Source organism: Mandrillus leucophaeus, unplaced genomic scaffold (assembly GCF_000951045.1).
Source record: "Mandrillus leucophaeus isolate KB7577 unplaced genomic scaffold, Mleu.le_1.0 Scaffold49, whole genome shotgun sequence".
NCBI lineage: Eukaryota > Metazoa > Chordata > Mammalia > Primates > Cercopithecidae > Mandrillus > Mandrillus leucophaeus.
Genome location: NW_012105253.1, coordinates 61,924 through 84,832, shown reverse-complemented (window position 1 = coordinate 84,832; position 22,909 = coordinate 61,924). Strand labels below are relative to the sequence as shown.

General features: G+C 39.5%; 1 protein-coding gene across 1 annotated transcript in view; it reads left to right on the top strand.

Annotated features, from left to right (window-relative positions):
• MGAM (maltase-glucoamylase) overlaps positions 1-22,909 on the top strand; it is a gene marked incomplete at its 3' end in the record, with an annotated part of 95,881 nt that overhangs the window by 12,873 nt on the left and 60,099 nt on the right. Inside the window, exons 4-18 of the mRNA XM_011995495.1 lie at positions 4,086-4,206; positions 5,864-5,973; positions 6,512-6,663; positions 7,188-7,359; positions 9,962-10,061; positions 12,037-12,149; positions 12,531-12,656; positions 15,098-15,229; positions 15,377-15,493; positions 16,411-16,524; positions 17,680-17,764; positions 19,098-19,215; positions 19,513-19,684; positions 21,007-21,123; positions 21,664-21,818. Of these exons, the coding sequence (XP_011850885.1) occupies positions 4,086-4,206; positions 5,864-5,973; positions 6,512-6,663; positions 7,188-7,359; positions 9,962-10,061; positions 12,037-12,149; positions 12,531-12,656; positions 15,098-15,229; positions 15,377-15,493; positions 16,411-16,524; positions 17,680-17,764; positions 19,098-19,215; positions 19,513-19,684; positions 21,007-21,123; positions 21,664-21,818 (1,904 nt within the window). The remainder of the gene's footprint in view (positions 1-4,085; positions 4,207-5,863; positions 5,974-6,511; positions 6,664-7,187; positions 7,360-9,961; positions 10,062-12,036; positions 12,150-12,530; positions 12,657-15,097; positions 15,230-15,376; positions 15,494-16,410; positions 16,525-17,679; positions 17,765-19,097; positions 19,216-19,512; positions 19,685-21,006; positions 21,124-21,663; positions 21,819-22,909) is intronic.

Here is a 22,909-nt window from a genome sequence, read left to right as displayed (position 1 = left end):
TGAAAGATTTTGGGCTTACTTACTAAAAATGTATTTGTCTTTTATATGGCAACACTACATGATTACTAGTTCTTTCTGCCTCTGTTCTTGCCCTGTATGTCTCTCCTTCTCCTTTCAGAATTTCCAAAGCTCATCTGGGATCTACAGTAAAAATTCGTACGCGTGCACAAAGCATTATTTAAAATAAGGGCAAAGTTTCAAGGGCTATGTTTTGGAATTACCTTATGCTATAAGGTAATTAATGCCAGATTAAAGATAGTGCAGACATCTGGGTATTTACTTTAGCCCAGTGTTTCTAGATTATCGGCTGAAGTCCAACTGATTATGATGATTGTAAAGTACTTTGCCCACACCCTATGTTTGTTGTGCGAAACTTACAGAAAGCTGATGCACACGCATTTACTTTCCCTGTCATATTGTGCAAGTTATTCAATAGCTCAATTGGGCTGTACTCAATAGCTCACTAATTACTTGGAAGCTCACCTAGATTATCACATTCTCAGTATGTCACACTACTGCAACACTCCATCTTGTTGTGGTATTGGTGAACTTCAGATACAGCAATAGTAATGGTTCTTTGGTGCTTTATTGTAAGATCTTTTGATAAGTACTATGGTATCAAGATTGAAGTTCAATAAATGATCTTTGACTTTTCTACGTGTCATACCCAACTGAATTACTCCATGACCTTGGCGTGTATTAATTGGCATGCTCCTTTTTTGCTCAGCCAGAGAGAAATACTGGCACTTTCAATGATTCATTTTCCTGTAGAAGGTACATCTTAGGCCTTTTGTTGTATGTTTCACGAATCCTGAGAGCTGTATGCTGATCCAGATTGTTGTTAAGAGCTGAAGCTATGGATAGTGATGTGTTTGTATGGCGTTCACATTAAAGGGAATATAGCTGAAAGAGGATGGTGGGAAGAAGTTATGAACACAACAGATAGGGTAGGCAGAATGTTCTGGTGTTGAAGACATTCCCATATAATTTTTTCATTCTTATTATCTGTCCTCCAAGATTATATGTAAAAGAACTAAAAGAATAACTTTCCCTACAGATGGTTCTTGGTTGTAAATACCATTGTTTCATTCTACCAATTATGGGAGGGAATCCTTTTCCAGTACAGAAGGAAGTAATGTATCAAGCCACCCTGACACCCTGAGTACTCTTGGGAGACTGTTCTTTGTCGAGAGAATGGACTCTAGGAGTCCCCTTCATGGATCTTAGAAAAAAAGATCACTCAATTATCTAACTGTAGTTCATGTCTTTAGTTCTCGGCTTGAAACTGGTTAGAGGGCATCTTCACTGAATCCCTTCCTATCACATCAGCTGAACTCATTACCTCCTCACCAAATCTGCTTTTCCTTCTCAGCTACCAGATTTCTGTTAGTAGTTCTATTAAGCTTCTAGTTCTTGAGGCAGAAACAGCAGAACTTCTGCTTGGCTCATCCCTTCTATCCCTTTGGCCAGTATTTCATGTATTTTAAAATATTTTCCTCAACAATATTTTCCAGAAGAGGCTTTTCATTTCCATTCTCTCTGCCATCCCTAGATCATCATTTCCTCATGCTTGGGTTGCTCCAGGTGCCCCCTGGCATCCCTTCTGAATTCCATTTCTCCCATCCATTCCGTTACATGAGGGATTAGAATTGCTCTTTTTTACATCCAACTTTTGTTGTTATTTCTACCCAACTCCAGTACATATAGTGGTTTATTACTGTATGTTGAGTCAAGTTCAAACACTGTCTTCTATCATCTAAGACCCTACCTCTGTGCCTCTATAGGTTCACTTAGGCTATACTTCTATGCAGATTTTAAAGACAACTCTCTACACTTATTCTGAACCTTTGAATTCTAAAATCCTTTCCACTTCCTTGATGAAGTCTTTTATCCCCAATTCCAGAACTCAGAGTTGAAAGATCCCATTGATGGCAGGGAGCAGGAATAGAACATTCTTTCTAAGGTCTCATTTTGTGCTTTCTCTTCATTCTGTTTATGTGCTAGTCCCCACCCCCACTCCTTCATAAACTTGTCTTTTTTCTTAATGTTTTGGATCGAGGATTTCCACACTCCCCCCAACTCCGACAATTTTGCTTCAGTACTGTTTTGGTAGTTACACATTCTATGTTATTTTGCTAGTTTCCCTTAAATGTTTAATTCTCATATCCAACTTACAGGGGCATTTTGTGTCCTGGGCCTAATTTCTTTGTGTGCACTAATTCTATGCATGCCATCATTTTCCATAGTTTCTTTCTAAATCTATTTTCCTAGGTTTTATATACTTTGTTTTCTCTTATTATGTGGGTCTTGCTCCATGTCTCTTCCCACTTCTTGCAATGGCTCAGCTCTACTGTAGAAGCTGGCATTTTTGACTTGGCCAACAAAGACTGTTTGCATTCCTTGCTCTTTTGGCCACTCTGATCTTTGTCCTTTCCAGTTTAATGGAAAAATTATTAAACTCCAGGCTGTATACAAAAACTGTTATGCTTAACACCCTCCCTTTCAACACTTTTTTCTTTTTATGCTGAGGTTTCATCTGAGTGGGTTTTACAAGAACAAAGACAAAACTGTGGATTGAGGTTGAGTTCACAGTGAAACCTGATCTTACAGCAGTATAAACCACGTATGGACATCATTGTTTATCCCTTATATTGGCTATTAGTGTAAAAAATAGCATTTGATTAAATTTCATTGTTCGTATAACTAAGCAAAACATTTTTTCTTACCATTTGCAAGGCTGTATTCTCCTGAAAATGTGCTTAGAGATACTCAACCCAGAGTATAGAAAAAAAAGAAATGGATAGTAAGAGAACTAAGTTATGTTCTTGCCTTTTCAATAGCTGAGTAACCTTTGGCAGGTCACTTTACCTTGGAGAAGCTTTATCACTCTGGGTCAAAGGTAATTTATCTGTAAAATGATCTGGCAGGAGATATTAGTTATCTATTGCTGTGTAATAAATTATGCCAACATTTAATGGCCTAATATGACAAATATTTTCTCACAGCTTCTGTAGTCAGACATCTGACCGTGGCTTAGCTAGGTGCCTCTGGCTCAGTGTCTCTTGGAAGGCTGTAGTCAAGATGTCTTCCAGGACTATGGGATGATTGTTTTCAAGCTCACTCATGCAGTTGTTGGCAGGATTCAGCTCTTCAGGTGTTGTTGGACTGAGAACCTCAGTTCCTTGTGGGCTGCTAGCTGGAGACCTCCCTCAGTTCCTTGCCATGTGAGCCCCTCCACAGTATGACAACTTGCCTCTCCCAGAACGAGGACTCCAACAGTGAAAGTGAAAGAGAGCAAGCAAGACAGAAGCTTCAATCTTTCTGTGATCTAATCTTGAAAGCAACATCTTGTTATTTTCTCTGGTTTCTGTTACTTGCAAATCACTTGATTCAGCGCACACTCAAGTGGAGAGAGTTCTTTGTTCTTTTTTGTATTTAACCTGGTTGCTTCTCCCAAATTAGTTGGTGTGAGAAAGAAACTATCTTCATTTTGGCCTCCACTTGATTCAGTCGTTAATTATGTTAGAAGGCACATACCTTTCTTAAGTAAGAATCTGTTTGGGTGTCAAGAAGGACTACTTTCTGCCTCTGGAGGAGTTGAGGAACTGTATACATGTCATATATCTCACATATGTATAATCCACATGAATGTAAGGCATATATTTAAAAGTCAAAACAACATTAGTTTGATTTGAAAGCTTCAGAATAGAATTGATTGCAAAGTCTTATTTTTAAAAGTCAAAGCAAATATAAATGAAACTCCATTTGTAATTTTGGATTACTGGTGATATAATTATATTATTGTTTAGACTCTTTAAATATGTTTGTGAGTTTTTTTGTGATAAAAGATACAAAATGCATTTTGCTTCCCATACTGTTACATAGGAAGGACACTGGTCAGAAAAATTGGTTATAGGTAGAAGCTCTGCCATTTCTTGGTATATGGCACAATTTATCTAAATATCAGTTGCCTTATTTGTAAATGAAGTTCTTGATACCGTAGTCTCAGATTAGATGTTTTATGCTTTATAAATGATCATGTTCTACGACTAAATGGAGCTTCTTTGACTAACCTGTTGTTTCAGGCCACATGTGACCAACGTGGCTGTTGCTGGAATCCCCAGGGAGCCGTAAGTGTTCCCTGGTGCTACTATTCCAAGAATCATAGCTACCACATGGAGGGCGACCTTGTAAACACAAATGCAGGTAAGCCAGAGTCTGCCATGATGCAGGAGGTCCAGACCCTCTGGAGGATGACTCTGTGTCCCCCAGAGGAGAGCTGGGGCAGCCTGCAGAGTTCTGCTCTGTGGGACCACATAACCACATGTGACAGAAGGTAGGCACTGCTCTTAATCAAGGACTAGAATCTATGTGGGCACCAAGGAAAAATTATTCTCTGCCTTGGGAGTTGAGGGGCCATGTCCTCTTTCCAGCTTCCCCATTATGGACCTTCATGACTGTGCAATAATCATTGATCATTTTTGTTTTCAAGTTTATCCCTTTTAAAGTGGGGGATTTGAAATCACTAACCTCTCAGACTACTTCTAACTCTTAATTTTGTGCTATTTTTATGAAATGAAAATAATTCCAATTTTATAAACATGTTGTGAAAGTCAATATAAGTGTTCATGGAGTGAGTAGCCCCTCTTCTTCCTCTTACTCTAAAATGCAGAGCATAGGCTGGGCGCAGTGACTCACACCTGTAATCCCAGCACTTTGGGAGGCTGAGATGGATGGATCATGTGAGGTCAGGAGTTTGAGACCAGCCTGGCCAACATGGCAAAACCCCATCTCTACTAAAAATACAAAAATTAGCGGGGTGTAGTGGCATGCGCCTGTAGTCGTGGCTACTCAGGAGGCTGAGGCAGGAGAATCACTTGAACCCAGGAGGCAGAGGTTGCAGTGACCTGAGATTGTGACACTGCACTCCAGCCTGGGTGACAGAGCTAGACTCCATCCAGCCACCACCCCACCCCCAAAAAATGCAGAACATAATGATGACCATTCTAGGGGATAGCAGAAGGTGACGCTTTAGGGAGGCTCTCAGTAGAAAGGAAGAGGCATGTTCCCCTTTCAGATGCTCTGGGCCTGATGGACTGTTCCAATAAGGTCTCAGCTTTCACCTGGTTTACCATTTAGTTAGGGAGATGGCATCAATGGATATAATCACCTATAATGCAATATGAAAATGACTGAGAAGGAATTGTGTATATGTATGTCAATTCTGAGAATGTAAAGGGAATCCGATTAACACCAAATGAGTGATGGGCTTGTGGTATGAGTGTTAGGCTTATTGGGGGAGGTTTTCAATCAGATTTTATAGAAGAGAGACAGATTTTTATATAATGTAATGGTGATATCTAGCGCCATAATCTGCCATAGATAGTATGTGCATATGATGGGGTATATGTCTGTCTTTTCCCTTCTTTTGAGAAATAAAGGCTTTTCATCAATCCCTTTGACATGTATCCTAATCTTTTTCTTTTTTTTTTTTTTTTGAAACGGAGTCTCACTCTGTTGTGTGGGCTAGAGTGCAGTGGCGTGATCTCGGCTCACTGCAATCTCTGCCTCCCGGGTTGAAGCAATTCTCCTGCCTCAGCCTCCGGAGTAGCTGGGATTACAGGCATGCACCACCATTCCCGGCTAATTTTTGTATTTTTAGTAGAGACGGGGTTTTGCCATGTTGGTCAGGCTGGTCTCGAACTCCTGACCTGGTGATCTACCCGCCTCGGCCTCCCAAAGTGCTGGGTTTACAGGTGTGAGCCACCGTACCCAGCCCCATGTATCCTAATTTTTATGTAGGTATTATTTGAGAATTTGCAGAGTCAACTATGACAACCTTTTTTTTTTTCTCCTGTGTTAGGATTCACAGCCCGGTTGAAAAATCTGCCTTCTTCACCCGTGTTCGGAAGCAATGTTGACAATGTTCTTCTCACAGCAGAATATCAGACGTCTAATCGTTTCCACTTTAAGGTTGTAATTTTTTTTTTTTTTAAGTTTTTTTTGAGAGACTTTTGTTCCCTATCTGATGACTGCACTTACTACAAAATAGAAAAATTTGCTACTGGAGGTATTTTTCTCTACTGTCGTTATTAATTGGCACCTGTATGTTAACAACATATACAGAATAGTTGTCCTTTAGTGTAACAAATGCAGGTAACACAAATGCAGGTAAGCCAGAATAATAACTTCCTGAATATGTATTATAGTTTACTAGTGAGTTTGGCTTTCATTTATTTACTCTAGATAACATGTGGAATGTGGTAGGAAGATAAAAGAAGGGATATCACAGCTTTCAATCCATCTTTGCAGATGTGCTGTGTATGTCTCTACCTAAAGACTAACTTATGCCCAGAGGTGAACCCTTTGAATTTGGTAACATAATGAGTACATCTACCTTAGATATGAGGTCAGTTTGATCAGTACCTGATTCCAGTATGGTAAGTAGGGATATTGGGAAGCTCTGACAAGTTTTTATTTTGGCTTTCCTTCTATTTCTATCTCTGGACAGTTGACTGACCAAACCAATAAAAGGTTTGAAGTACCCCACGAACATGTGCAGTCCTTCAGTGGAAATGCTGCTGCTTCTTTGACCTACCGAGTTGAAATCTCCAGAGAGCCATTTAGCATCAAAGTGACCAGAAGAAGCAACAATCGTGTTTTGTAAGTTTTGGAAACCTATCAAAGGATCAGAGTAAGAAGGTTACAGGGAGGTCTGTAAGCATGGAGAAGGGGGTGTTTCAACAATATTCCTGAAGGTTGTGAGACAATTATTAGTGATCAGACCCTTTACCTTCTAAAGTATATATTGTTTTCTGACTTTCTTTCTCTTTCTTCTGTTTGCACAATCATTTTTTTTCTCTTTAGTTTTCCCTTTATTTCCCTCCATCTATAATATATAATCAGCTGTCCACCAGTAAATATTTACTGAACATCTCCTATTGTAAGTATAGTGTTCTGGTCATGTGGTAGGCTGTCTGGTCTGGGAGTAGGAAATTTGCACATGGTCCCTTTCTTCAAGGAATCCTAATCTTTTGTTGTCCATAGAAAAATGTCACAGGATGGCAAATGGGACTGAATGAATGGGGGCTATTGAGTCATTGAGATATAAAGGATGCTTTTCCAAGCACTTACGTTCTCTCCACACCGCTTGCTCACCCATCCTTGTGTTCTCCACCTGTGTCTAGGTTTGACTCAAGCATTGGGCCCCTCCTGTTTGCCGACCAGTTCTTGCAGCTCTCCACCCGACTGCCTAGTGCTAATGTGTATGGCCTGGGAGAGCATGTGCACCAGCAGTACCGGCATGATATGAATTGGAAGACCTGGCCCATATTTAACAGGGACACAACTCCCAATGGAGTAAGCTTTCAGATGGGTCCCTTTCCACTGAATATCATAGTCTGATTCTTGAAGGTCACCTCTAGTATTACAGTGTAGTGTTTAAGAGTAAGAGTCTAGAGTGAGAATACCTGGCTTTGAATTCTAGTCTTGCTACTCACCAGTTACGTGGTTCTGGGTGTTACTTACCTCTCTGTCTTCAGTTTCTTATCTATAAAATGGAAGTAATGTCTCAATAGGGTAGTGGTGAGGATGAAATGAACTGATACATGTAAAGTTTCTAGAAGAATGGCTGCCAGAAGGAAAGTGCTCAGTAAATGCCAACTCCTTCATATTTTTCCTAACCAGATATGGAGAAGATTTTATTAATATCTGTACTCTGAACAACAGTTGATTGTGATCACCATACTTTTAGGTTCCCCTTTAATCACCGACTTACCAGGTTTATCAAAATAGGATAAAGTCTCAGCTAAAACAATCATTTTTTGTATAAAGAATGATTGTGGTAGTGAAAGAATAGACAGAGTTTAGTGTTATTGTTTTATTTTATTTCCACTTCTATTTGTTTTGACTGCTAAAATTTGAAATAACATTGTTTTCTGGATTTGGCAATACTCTATTGTTCAGGGCCTGCTTTTTTCTTTTCTTCTTCTTTCTTTTGTTGAGATGGGGTCTCACTGTTGCCCAGGCTGAAGTGCAGTGGCGCAACCATGACTCACTTTAGCCTCAACCTCCCTGGGCTCAGGTGACCCTCCCACCTCAGTGTCTGGAGTAGCTGAGACTAAAGGTGTGTGTCACCATGCCTGGCTAATTTTTTTTGTATTTTTTTGTAGAGACTGGTTTTTGCCATTTTATTCAGGCTGATCTCAAACTCCTGAACTCAAGCAATCCTCTGGCCTCGGTCTCCCCTAAGTGCTGGGATTACGAATGTGAGACACTGTGCCCGGCTGGGCTTTCTTGACTAAGCAGAATTAATGGATGGATGAAAGGAGATTACAGCAATAATTTATTAGTCAACAATTTGTGTATATATATATATTTCTATTTAGCCATAGAGTCTAGAAAATATAATAATTTCTTGTTAGACAAAACCGAGGTCCAGAGAAGCCAAATTAATAGCTCAAGGCAAAAGAGTTTGTAAGAACAAGAATGGCCTGAACCCGGGAGGCGGAGCTTGCAGTGAGCGGAGATCACGCCACTCCTCTCCAGCCTGGGCGACAGAGTGAGACTCCATCTCAAAAAAAAAAAAAAAAAAAAAAAAGGAAAAAAAAAAGAGTTTGTAAGAACAGAGGAAGAATCTAATCCCTTCTCTGTGTAGTTTTAAGCTCAGGCTCTGTACTGTACATATGCCTATCAGAAAAGTAGAAAAGCTGTTGAGTCAGAGCAACTTAACCTAGGAATAGTTGGTGACAATTGTTTCATTAAGGAGCCTCAGATCCTTGCTACTCAAAGTGTGTATGTAGCAGGGGAACCACCATGTGAGAGAGGTGGGCTTTCAGCCCCTTCTTCCGTCTATTGAATTAAAATCTGCATGTAGGGCCAGGAGTAGTGGCTCACGCCTGTAATCCTAACACTTTGGGAGGCTGAGGCAGTTGGATCATTTGAGGTCAGGAGTTCAAGATCAACCTGGTGAAACCCCATCTCTACTAAAAATGCAAAAAAACTAGCCGCGCATGGTGGCAGGTGCTTGTAGTCCCAGCTACTCAGGAGGCTGAGGCAGGAGAATGGTGTGAACCTGGGAGGTGGAGCTTGCAGTGAGCTGAGATCGTGACACTGCACTCCAGCCTGGGCAACAAAGCGAGACTCCGTCTCAAAAAAAAAAAAAAAACCACAAAATTAGCCAGGTGGTAGTGGCATGCACCTGTAATCCTAGCTACTCAGGAGGCTGAGGCAGGAGAATCACTTGAGCCTGGGAGGTGAAGGTTGCGGTGAGCCAAGATCACGCCAGTACACTCCAGTCTGGGCAACAGAGTGAGACCCTGTCTGAAAAAAAAAAAAAATCTGCATTTAGGTGCCCATGTAATTTGTGGATACACCAAATTTTGAGAAACACTTTTCCAAAGCAATAGTTATCAAATGTGACTACATGTTGGAGTTATCTGGGGAAATTAAAAAATAACAGCTATGTCTGCTTCTATCTCCAGGGATTCTATTTTAATTGGTCTGGCATGCAGTCTAGGTTGAGAACTCCTGTTCTGGAGTCTCGAAGACAAGCCTAGACTAGAGCTCCATCTAGCTACCTGATTCATATTAAGGCATATTAAGGCAGATGGAGCTTTTGCTGATGAGGTTAATTCAGGTTAAGACACGCCTCTTTGAGAGGGCAGCTTTTTTGAATTACGTTTTAAAAATTCCTATCCTCTTACCTTGTAAAAAACATCACAGCCTTCACATTCCTTCTGGATGAATGATCATAGCTGGCTCATTCTGTAAGAAAACACGAGTTCACTTGGTTAACATCAACTAGATATAGACCCCATCTTTTAAAAATGTGTCTTGATGACCATGAATTTCCTGTCAATTAGTTGCATGATTAGGACTGATTTCCTGAACCAACCGCACGCACAGTGTGGTGCTGAGACTTCTTGGTTGTAAATTTTGGTTTTTAATTATCTTTCTGCAGAACGGAACTAATTTGTATGGTGCGCAGACATTCTTCCTGTGTCTTGAAGATGCTAGTGGATTGTCCTTTGGGGTGTTTCTGATGAACAGCAATGCCATGGGTAAAGGACTATTCATGGAAAAAACAAGCGCAAGAGTGATTTTCAGTCCCTTCCTTACAGCACTATGATAAAAGGAATGGATCCCTTTAAGAGTGACTGAGACATAGTGTAGGGAGGGCCATATAGATTATCTAATTGTGCTATCCCTACTTTATTACCTGTTGATCCATGGTAGCCACGAGTAGGGGATTTTCTCCTAGCTTATGATTTTCCTGAATCTGGTGGCTTCTGTTGGAATATTTTCTGTTATCAAGTTGAGGGAGCTAACCCTTCCCTATAATTTGCTCTGAGATAGTTTCCACCAATATGTTCTTCTCCATCTTCAGCCTTTTCGTCAGTAGATCCCAGTGGCAATGAATTGCCACAGGGGAAGAGAAGGTGTATCAGAAGCTCCCAGGATTGATGGTGGGCATAGGGTATTGATCGATACCTTTTCTCAATTGAGAGTCATTGATTCAATCAGTGCTCCTCAAAGTGTGGTCCCTGACTGGGTCACAGATTGTTTCAGGTTTATAGTAAGATGAGTATAGAAATAGCGAGTGAGCAGTGCTATAGCCTCCACATGCACACATGAACCTTTTTCTAGTAATTCATTTTTCATGTTGTTTTATGAAAATATCAGCTTGCAGTGAAATGGAAATTAAACAAAATAAAGATCTGATTCTCCAACACAGATATCTGAGAAACACTCTAAATGATCTAAAATGATTCTAGGACATCTAAGAGATGAATCTAAGATGATTCTAATAGAATCTTAGATGATCCTAAGGTACTTGAAATGCCAAACAACCTAAGAATAGACTGAGATAATATAATACAAGGACTGTACAGTTTTAGATAGGTGAAAGGAACCAGAAAATAAGATGAGTCAGACTTAGTGGGCAAGGCCACAAGATCGTAGATACTCTGTATGAGTTGTTCCTATGACCAGAGAGTACATTGCAATATTTCTTGAGGCATTTTATTCCTGGATACAAATCAGTGTAATGACACAACTTTTGAGAATGGTGATTGGCACATAGTGGGATTTTGAATTTATGGCACAATTTCTGACTTTTTTTTTTTTTTGGTTTGGCTTTTGTTTGATGTGAGATTTACTGAGGATAGTTATGTCCATGTCTAGTTGAATTATATTCTCACAATAATGATGGGGTATGTGGTGGGACATGTTCTGTGGTTGTGAAAGTCAGAGAGGAAAAACTTTTCCTCTAACCTCTTAGGGTTAATTCTTGGGAGCCTGCAAATTAAACTGGCAAAAAGGTAGACTAGCTATAGAAAAGACAGAATTTATTTACACATGTAATGCGTATACACACAGGAGTTCTCAGTGATGAGTAACTCAAAGCAGAGATTAGAACTTGGGGCTTCTATACCATCTTAATTAATAGGTGAAAGGGAAGGAGGAAAGATGCTTAGGAGAGAACAAATGACGTTTTGGAAAGATAAATGGGCCCTTAGAAGATAGGTGGGAGAATGAGACAGTCTTGTGACACTGTCTATCTGGGAATGGTGCCTGTCATCTCAGAAAAGATTAGTGGTACTCCTTGGCGCAGATTTATGACAATTGCTTTTTATTGAGTTTTTTTGGGAGGCTATGCTTTTAGGCACATCAGGGATTTCAGTAACTTAAATGCCTTCAGTCCAAAATAATTTTTTTTATGTCACAGTGGCTTATTCTGGACCCCTTCATGAGCCTGGCTGCTTTTTCCCCAGAGCCTGGGGTCTGGCACAAGGCACTAAGACACTCCAGTCAGTATTATTAAAATCTGTCACAGAAAAAAATGCCTTGGCTGCCATGTGCTGTGAGGGTGGACTTGGTTGGTCAGGGTTTGTCCCTTGGTATTCAAGATGTGAGACACTAGGGTCACTTTGTTCATGTTCACATGGTTAGTGATCCTGCGTTATTTTAAAACTTGGTAGTTACTATTCAGTAATCAATTCTGATTTGTATTTTCTTCATTTTTAACCTTTCAAGAGGTTGTCCTTCAGCCCGCGCCAGCCATCACTTACCGCACCACTGGGGGCATTCTCGACTTCTATGTGTTCTTGGGAAACACTCCAGAGCAAGTTGTTCAGGAATATCTAGAGGTAAACTTAGGATGTCAAGATTGTGACTGAGGAAATCTTAAACAGCAAATATTTTATAAAAGTAAATTTCATGTGCAAGTGTGACCCACAAAATCTGCTGTTACAAATTTCAGATATTAAAGATCAGATTTCATATATGCAATGGAAACTTGCTGTATAGCATTTTTATGTTATAAGAAGGGGAGAGAATATACAGATGCCCCAAACATGGCCCTACCCTCAAACATTTATGAAGGGTTGGAAAAATAGACTAACATTCTAACATGAATGAATCAGTGCGTTGGGAAATGGACTATGTTTGGTGCTCTGAAAGCAATGCTTCAAAAGCTTTTTATTAAAAACAGAGTATTTGCTAATTTTCACTTCACATATTTCTTTCAGCTTATTGGGCGGCCAGCCCTTCCCTCCTACTGGGCACTTGGATTTCACCTCAGTCGTTATGAATATGGAACCTTAGACAACATGAGAGAAGTCGTGGAGAGAAATCGCGCAGTACAGCTCCCTTATGTAAGCAAGTCTTTCAATAGTTCTCCAAAAGTAAAGAAATTCCCTTGAAGAAAAAGAACAACTGTTTATATTTTCTTTCCCTGAGTTTAATTGATTTATTTATTTCGTAATGAAAGGAATTTTAGATACTCAGAATACTAGACTTTTTTTTTGTTGGACCAATCATTTTTTGAAGGAACCATAGTTCTTTATAGTATGAAATAGACTAGGAGACCGCAATTATGTGTTGGGAGGTAATCTGTTTTTGTCTCTATTTTTCTTATCGTGTATTTTATTAGTAAACATTTTGTGTGCTTACTGTATTGACTACATTTTACAGGTGTTTTTATTTGAGTTTTCAAGGTGTTTGTCTCTTCAGCTTGAATTGTAGCATTTTAATGCTTCTCAGTAGGGATTTTCTTGCCTTACATGTGTTCTTGGTTTGTTTTGACTCAAAAGTGTCATGGCAGGAACTTACCATAAAAGTTGTATCATAATTTTAGAAATTCCTCTAAGATTCTGGCATAAGATTTAATGTCTAAATTCTTAGGTTCTTAGGTTTAGTATCAGGTCATGAATGATGCAGATTCCCAGTCTCCCTACCTATGTTTTAACACATGTTTTAAAGAGGAATTGAGGAGGCAGAGTGGTTCTAGACCCCATGAATTTAGCTCAAAATAATTATATTACTGGAAGAACCATGAGCCATCTGGGTTAGCATCATTTTTTTCACAGATAGTAAATTGAGGCTGTCAGGGGAAATAACATGACCAAGACCGCATAGATAATTGATGACAGAACGAATACTCCATGACTACATGGATGTGAAAAATAATACAACAAGTTTCAGGTCCATGTGTTTTTACGTTGGTATTTTGATTACTATTAAATTGGGAATAAGCAGAATTTGCCTTTCTCTGTAGTGTGGTCATTTCACGATTGAAACCGAGCTTCAGTAGACATTTTGTAATTTGGCAGAAAGAGAGTTCATAAATATGAAGTGTAAAAGAAAGTGCTTAACGGAATTGAGATTCAAAAAGCCTAGGAACACTGAGGAGATGGGGGAAGCAGAAAGTCAGGGCAGATGAAGATGTTTGGGTCAATGAATCCACTCTCAGCCTAGATGCGGGTCCCACTACTCATTCTCCAGCACAACGTGGCTTTATACATGTGGGGGAGCTGAGGCAGGCAGATCACGAGGTGAGGAGTTCAAGCCCAGCCTGGCCAACACAGTGAAACCCCGTCTCTTCTAAAAATACAAAAAAAAAAAAAAAAAAAAAAAAAAAAGATTAGCTGGGTATGGTGGCAGGGGCCTGTAATCCCAGCTATTCGGGAAGCTGAGACACGAGAATCACTTGAACCCAGGAGGTGGAGGTTGCAATAAGCCAATATCATGCCACTATACTCCAGCCTGGGCAACAGAGCTGGACTCAGTCTTGAGGAAAATAAAACAAAAAACAAAACAAAAAAAAACTCCATTTAAGATTAGAAATCTCATTTAATATTAGAAAACCAGAGGAACTAGTTTTCAAGTCCAGATCTCTAACATCATAGTGGCCATCTCTTTTTTTATGCAATTTTCCTTACATGTAGATAGACATTTTCTTTTTAAGTGATCCAGGAAATGAAAGAATTGGACTATTACTGCTGCCTAGTGGTGTGAGATGTGAAAGGGAGTGTTTAGACAGGGAATTGAACACTATTACCTGAGTTCAGTATACATGTCAAAATCTGTCACTTTAAGTGAACGAAAAGGTATAGTATGGACATGTAATAAAATATTTTTGTACTTTGAATGGCTAACTTTGAATGTACCTATGATATTGGGTACTATTGGGCGTGAAATTTAACAAGAGATGCAAAGGGAAAAGCTCAGTAGTCTCTAGAATAATCCTCTTCTCTCCCCTGCTCTATTCCCTTGGAGACAGACCTAGGTTGTAGAGAAGGGTACATTTTATTCTGGGCTTCACTATGTTTATACAGGTAAAATTGGGATAGCATAAACAGCAAAGATGTGGGGTAGAAGTGAAGTAACAAAGTAAAATGTGGGGTAATAAAATGAGGGAGATGTGGGAGAGAGACAGTCTCTTCCCTTCTTTATCTTGTGAATAAGGTGAAATTTAGGTCATTTCTTAGGTGGATATGTCTGATTGTCTTAGGAGTTTGTCATAATTGGTGTTGTTTGCTTGATTGGTTTTTAATGCCAGAGTGCCAGGCAAGGATAGGATGATGCAGTTAACCTGATGGCAGGGATGAGGCCAAGCCCTAGAGAACCAACCAGTCATGTGTTTTTGAAATCACCGTTGGAAAAGAGGCACTCAGGTTCCAGGAACTGATTAAGAACTCTGTTTAGAGCCCAGAACAGAGTTGTTGTTTATCCTGAATAATCACAGTGAAAATTTGATTTCGTTTTACCATGGAAATTCCTAGGCGCTAATTGTGGACTTTGTATATTCTTTCAGGATGTTCAACATGCTGATATTGATTATATGGATGAGAGAAGGGACTTCACTTATGATCCAGTGAATTTTAAAGGCTTCCCTGAATTTGTCAATGACTTACACAAAAATGGACAGAAGCTTGTCATCATTGTGGTACGTACTGCCCTCTTTCCTCCAAATGAGGTATTTGCTCCTCTGTTTCATACACCCATCTCCTTTGCTTTCTCCCCAAGTTCCCAGTCTCCTTTTAGTGCCTCCAGCTTCCAGCTGGTTTCTTCATTGTATTCTTCCTCTTTTTAGGATCCAGCCATCTCCAACAACTCTTCCTCAAGTAAACCCTATGGCCCATATGACAGGGGTTCAGATATGAAGATATGGGTGAATAGTTCAGATGGAGTGACTCCACTCATTGGGGAGGTAACTTAATGGGAAAGCTGGAGGCTGGTAGAGGGGCTGCATAGAGGTGTGTGAATGTGTGTGTGTTTGTGCATGTAATTGTTTTATTGTACATTTTCTGTATATTTATATATTCTGGGAATAAATTCTCCTCTGCCCTTTCGTGCCCAAGTGCATGCCGGCCATCCTAGATTTTTGATTCCCTTCATAGCCAAGTCCCTTTAAACAACAGCTCACACACTGAATGTCCACTTTCTCACCTCCCACACACTCTGCAGCTGACTGTGGTCTCCTTTCTTCCCCCATCACTTCCCTGACACTGCTCTGGCAAAAAACACCCATTACTTTCTCATTGGTAAGTCCAGCGGAACTGTTTCATGCCTCTTCTTACTCAATTTTCCTGCAGTATTTGACAAGTGTACCCACTTCTTTCTCAAATGTTTGTTTGTCCTTGTTTCTTCAGGAAGGTGTTATCTGCTTGTTCACTTCTAAGGTCTCTGGTGACCTTTTCAGAGTGTAGTGTCTGGGGGAAATTGGACAGGAAAGAAAGAGAAAAGTGGATGATGTTAGAATCCACAGTTTATAATGGATTATAAAATCCAATAGCTGAAATTTACACAGTGCTCTTCCCCCATTTACTATTCCCAGAATTAAGAACAAAAAAAGTGTAGAGAGTTAAAGATGACTAAGTTAGACAATGCCTTTATCCACAAATTTATTCATTAAGGACTTAAACATTTTTTGAAATGCATTTTTCTTCAAGTGACCCTGACATTTATTTTAAATATTCTGAGCACTGCACCTTCCTAACTAAATAGGATGTGTTCCTGGGTACCTCGGTTGCTGTGATCATGTTAGGAATTTCTTTGCAAAGTACTTTATTTTATTCTGTATTTGTTTAATTTGCTCTTATCAGTGTTTTTCTTTTTCTCCTGAAGGTCTGGCCTGGACAAACTGTGTTTCCTGATTATACCAATCCCAACTGTGCTGTTTGGTGGACAAAGGAATTTGAACTTTTTCATAATCAAGTGGAGTTTGATGGAATCTGGATTGTGAGTTGTTTACACTTGGATTATTGGGTGACAAATATTCAGATTGTGTGTATCTGTATCTGTATCTTTGAGTCACGGAGCATAGGGAGAGGAGGAGGAGGAGAAGAAAGGAAGTATAGCAATCATTCTCAATATTCACTATCTTTCTATTCAAATAATCTTACTAAAACACATAGCTTAGAATAAAAATCAAAATGTTAGAGCTGAAAGGAAACTCAGAATTTTTTCCCCAAGTCTAGCTCTTTTTTTTTCTTCTCTCTCTTTCTTTCTTTCTTTCTTTTCTTTTTTCTCTCCCTTCCTTCCTTCCTTCCTTCCTTCCTTCCTTCCTTCCTTCCTTCCTTCCTTCCTTCCTTCTTTCTTTCTTTCTTTCTTTTTTCTTTCTTTCTTTCACAAAGGAATGAGCTGAACTCAGAACAGGTCATGTACTCCTTATCTTGTTTTAAAGTATACAAATTGTTCAATTGCTAGTTCAAGACTCTTCCATTTGGACATGTTGAACAAATTGATCAGAGCCAAAGCACTCAGGTGCTTGAACAAACTATGCCTGTGGTAAACAAAAATGTCTCATATGATGTCAGGTGAAAGAAAGTAACCCAGCCGAGGGTTAGCAAAATTTAGGGAGCTCCAGAGTTGAAACTTTTTCTTTTTCTAACAGAACTGTAGAAAATTCAAACAATACAGAGAGTTAAAAAGATAAAAGCAAAAATCCTCCGAAATTATAGCAACCGAAGACATTTATTATCGATATGTTAGAATGCATCTCTCTAGACCCTCATGTGCTCTCTCCCTCCTTTTCTTTCCATGTATATATGTTTATATGTATTTTTATGTGTATGTATTTACAGTTATATTTTGATATATGGAAAATGTATAAGTTGAAACATGTCATCATATAAATTGAAATTTTTCTCACCTGATATGTTTGGGAATTGTTCATTTTCAACAGTTATAGACATATTATTTGAAGAAATGTTAAGAACCTTCTTCATGAAGCCTTCAGTGGGTAGACAAGAACACCTACTCTGTTCCATATATATAAATACCCCCTTAAAATATCTGTAATAATTTATCTGATTAATTAAAAAAAGACACCATCAGTACATCATAAGATAACATGTTACTTTTTCTTAATAGTTTTTGCTCTTCATCTTGCAGGATATGAATGAAGTCTCCAACTTTGTTGATGGTTCGGTCTCAGGATGTTCCACAAACAACCTAAATAATCCCCCATTCACTCCCAGTAAGTCTTGGTGGTCAGCAGATTAAAGTAGCAATGTGTATTTTTCATATTATAAATTCATAAGGACAGATCCAAAAAATTTGACAAGGGAATTTGTTCATAAGTATGCATAGAAAAAGAAAAATGTCGGTAAGGAAAACTAGGAAGGAAAATAAAAACATGCTATGCTTTCCTAAAAGAGGCACAAATTCAAAAGGGGCAATGTAGTACTTCTACTTATAGTCAAAGCTATTTCTAGGGAAGATCTAGAGAGGATATGGTGTAGAGGCCAGAGGCTAGTGGTAAGTTTATGTCATTCCCAAGTATACACCCGCAGGCACCAAAGGGACACCAGGTAAACAGCCTTGGTCTTAAGGTGAGGGTCATGTCTGACATGTCCACAGTGTGAAGAACTGAGCCACAGGATGAAAAGACAGAACTCGTGACTTGGGAGGTCAAAGTCAGTGAACGTGATGATACCCAGCTTTGACTGAACTTTGGACAACAGTATCTCTTAGGGTGTGGCCTTGGAATCATAGGATTGGCCATAGTTTGAAGAATGCTGGAGGTTCAAGGACAAATTATATCTTGAGAAAGGAAAAAACTGCTAAGATGATAATAACTTATGAAGGCTTCAATATGGTGGGAAGAGAGGAAATTGGGGCAGGTAGGTTAGAATCAAATGCTAAGGGGCTTGGATAAGAGGCTAAACAGTTCATATTTTATCCTTTTGGTGTTAGAAGCTACTTGTCTTTTAGTAAGAGAGAAGCATGGTAGTCAGATGGTTTTGGAAATTTGAACCTGGCATTAATATATAGTGTGAACTAGAAATAGATACATGGGAGGTAAATAAGACATGATGAAGCTACTGCAATAGTTAAGGTCCACAGATAATGTGGATCTCAACCAGAGTGGTGCAATGGGAGCAGAGAGGAACAGATGAATACAGGAGAGACTGGAAATCATTCTCTAAAATACATGATCAGGGGAGAGAAGGAGTCAGAAATTAATTTACACTTTCATTCAGTATTTCTATTCTTGGACCACTTAACTTAGCTCAGTTTGGAGAATTCAGATTGAACCTCAGGGCTGACTGAATCTTCTTGCTTCCGAGTGTCTGCCTCTCATCACATGAGAGCTCGGGTGGGAGGATGTGTGTGAGTCAGCAGAATTCATTTATATGTCAGAGAAACTACTCCACGTGGATAGCGTTCTCATAGTGAGGGAGCAGTGTGACTGCAGGATGCCCACAAGAGTGTCTGCCTGGCGTGCTGTCATGTCGGATTGTGTGATAGTCAAGGAGCAGGAAATGTGCAACTTAGACTGTCGCTGATTGATCCTGCTTTGGTTTCAGGAGTCCTGGATGGGTACCTGTTCTGCAAGACTCTCTGTATGGATGCAGTGCAGCACTGGGGCAAGCAGTATGACGTTCACAATCTGTACGGCTACTCCATGGCGGTTGCCACAGCAGAGTAAGACCACTGTGGCTACGACCTGCTAATTATTGAATATAAATAGTATATATATATATGTTTTTAATTCTTGGAGATTATGGGGCTAATGCATAAAATTTCTTAAGACAAAACAAAGCAAAACAAAACATATTTAATGATACAGAATGCTCCCCACAGGGACTCTAATTGTACCGAAAGAGAGTTGGAAGAGAGTGGGTTATTCACTTTTAATGTCTTTGGTATTGTTTCTGTATCCCCTGGACTGAGACAAGCTAAGATCTCACACTGGCTCCTTAAATCTCTCTCCCTTTCTAGAGCTGTCAAGACTGTGTTCCCTAATAACAGAAGCTTCATTCTGACCCGTTCTACCTTTGCGGGTTCTGGCAAGTTTGCAGCACATTGGTTAGGAGACAACACCGCCACCTGGGATGACCTGCGATGGTCCATCCCTGGCGTCCTTGAGTTCAACCTTTTCGGCATCCCAATGGTGAGTTGCTACCTCAAGCTCTCTTATGAACCTGAATTCCCAGGTAGCCTCATTCTAGAAAGTTTTCAAGCTGCAAAGCTCCCCTCTCCTGCCTGCCATGGCTGGGAATTTAATGTCTTGAGAGCATGTGTTTCATACACATCAGCAGGGCTTTGATACCATACCATTCTTTCCTGTACTGCCTTATGAAGACAGAAGGTGTAACTTTGATCTTTCTATTAAAGTATAACATGTGTAACATACTTTATACAGAAAAGTGTATGTATCCTTAAGAATACAGCTGATGAATTTCACCAACTGAACACTTCTGTGTATCTAGTGCCGAGATGAAGAAGTATAGCATTGCCAGCACCCTACAGGCTTTGGCATTTTTTAGTTAAATCCAACATATTTATGAATTGAGCTCTTAGAATCTTCAAGGTCTTGAGCAGAGTAGGCATGGTGAGAGGGGAAGGAAAGCATAAATATAGTAAAGATGTACCTTCTCTTTGCCCCAAGGGTTTACAGTTTAGTAAGAGGAGACATATGTGTAAACAAATAATTATGACAAACTAGGGTAAAAAGACCAACAGGGACATAGGAGTTAAATGTTACGGGAGATCCCGGGAAAGGGTTTTATCTGACAAAATTATGAGGGACAAAAGGAATCAAGGCAGGAAGTCAAGAGACACTTTATGGAAAAGATGACATTTGAGATTAACCTTGAAAGGTGAGTATTTTTTCATCTGACTAATGAGGGGGGAAGTTCATTTTAACACTGAGAAATAAAAGTGAGCACAAACAGTAGAAGGGGGATTATTTGATATATCTATGAGGATTGCTGTGTGGGACTGGAATGAGAAATGATGCTAAAAAGATGGGTTGGAACCAGGTTTTAAAGATCTAAAAGAATGAACAGCAAGGAAGTCCTGGAGATTTTTTCATAGGTGAGTGACATGGTCAGAGTTAGGCTTTGGAAAAATAATACTGATAGTGGTGAGGTCAAAATAATAATATCAGCAGTATTATTAGGTACTATACATCCAAAAGCTCTTGTATGTAAAGTGTATTACTTTCATTATCTCACTCATTTACTAAATACCTGTGTAGTAATTTAATACTCACTGACAAAATGAGGAAATTGAGGCACAGAAGGATTGAGTAACTTACTCAAAGTCATCCGGCATTCAAGAGTGGACACAGGCTATGACCGAATTTTGACCACCCTCCTAGCCTTCTCAGTAAGAAGTTTAAGCAAGGTTTAGTTGGGAGGTCCCTGGTGGAAAGCAAAGGAAGGTGGTGGAAGGAAGTGAGGTATACCTGTTGTCTGTGTGTCCTTCCAGGTGGGTGCTGACATATGTGGCTTTGCCTTGGATGCCCCTGAGGAGCTCTGTAGGCGGTGGATGCAGTTGGGTGCATTTTATCCATTTTCTAGAAATCACAATGGCCAAGGCTTCAAGGTAAGGCTCCTAGGAAATAGAGTCAGAATGAATTTGGCGTACATTAGGACTAGATCTGTCTGCATCCTTGCCAAGAGATCTGCTGAACCAACCTCTTACCTGGTCTTCACTTACTCTGATTTGCACCATCATGTGCAGTTAACCAGAACCTGTGCTGTATCATAGAAATGTCCAATGGCCTCAGCCTGTTATTTACTGCTGCATTCAAGGAAATGGCGTGTCTGTAAAGGTCTTTCATCAAACTTCTGTACATTTTATTTACATTGTTTGCTTTTAAATAAGAAGCAAACAAGGAAATACTTCAAAATTATTTAAATTGCAGCCTCCCAAGAGAGGAATCTTAAAGAATGAGGGAGGCAGGATGAATTGAAAACCCAAGGAGAGACCCTTACTTGGTACTGCTCAGAAGCGAGGTTTGCAACCTTGGCCTCTGTCATTCAGGAGGGAAATTCTTGGTTGTGATGAATGAGGTCTGGAATTCTCAGGTGCTTCTGGTACCCTGCAGCCAAACCACAACTGCAAACTCCTATTTCCTCCCAGGACCAGGATCCTGCCTCCTTTGGAGCTGACTCCCTGCTGTTGAATTCCTCCAGGCACTACCTTAACATCCGCTATACTCTATTGCCCTACCTATACACCCTCTTCTTCCGTGCTCACAGCCGAGGGGACACGGTGGCCAGGCCCCTTTTGCATGAGTAAGTTCACCTAACCTCCTCTAATTTATTAATGCATCTGGAATGACATTGACTATATCATCAAATATCGGAGTGAAAACTGAAACAATTCGGGCAGTTATTCATATCTATCTATATCTATATCTGTAATCTATCTATCTCTATTCATTTATGTATCTAACTGGAATACCTAGTTGGTATTTGTAAACCTCGCCTGCTCCATTTTGGTGAGAGAATTAGACTAAAAGTCATGGGACTACAGGTCTTTTCTTTGTTCTGCCGCTCGCTAACTCACTCTGTAGCTTAGGAAAATCATTTTTTCTTTAGTTTCTTCAGTCTTAATTCGAAGGATTTGAAGTCTTGACTGTGGTGGTCTCGTCTGTAATGCGCTATAATGCCAGAACTATGTTCAAGCTGTAGGAATGAGCCTCTAATATAAATACAAATGAGGCTATTATAAAGGATTTGTGGAGTTTCAGAATTCTTATTTCTCAGGCAATGAACATCTCTAATTTAATTCTAAAACAAGGCACTTAAGAGCATTTTCTTGTCAAAATAGAGTCAACTCCCTTATGTGGGTGACATATGAGGCCCTCAGGCACATATCAAGCTATCATATATTCATTACTTTGGGAAGTTTTTGTCTGTTCATGAAATTTCTTTTTAAAAGGCAGATATCCTGAAAGAGAAAAAAGTGAAATGTTAAATTATCTGGTATATTTTATGATCAGATCCAGTTTCTTGATCGTCAGCTGAAGTTATGAAATGTATTGATTATTTAACTTAATTTTTTAATTTTAAATTTTTGTGGGTATATAGTAGTTGCATATATTTATGGGGTATATGAAATGGTTTTGACATAGGCATGCAATGTGAAATAAGAACATTATGGGAATGGGGTATCCATCCCCTCCAGCATTTATCCTTTCAGTTATAAAGAATCCAAGTATACTCTTTAAGTTACTTTTAAATGTACAATTAAGTTATTATTGACTATAGTCACCCTATTTTGCTATCAAACGGTAGGTTTTACTCATTCTTTTTAACTATTTTTTTTTGTATCTGTTAACCATCTTGACCTCCCTCCCAGCCCCTCACTATCCTTCCCAGCC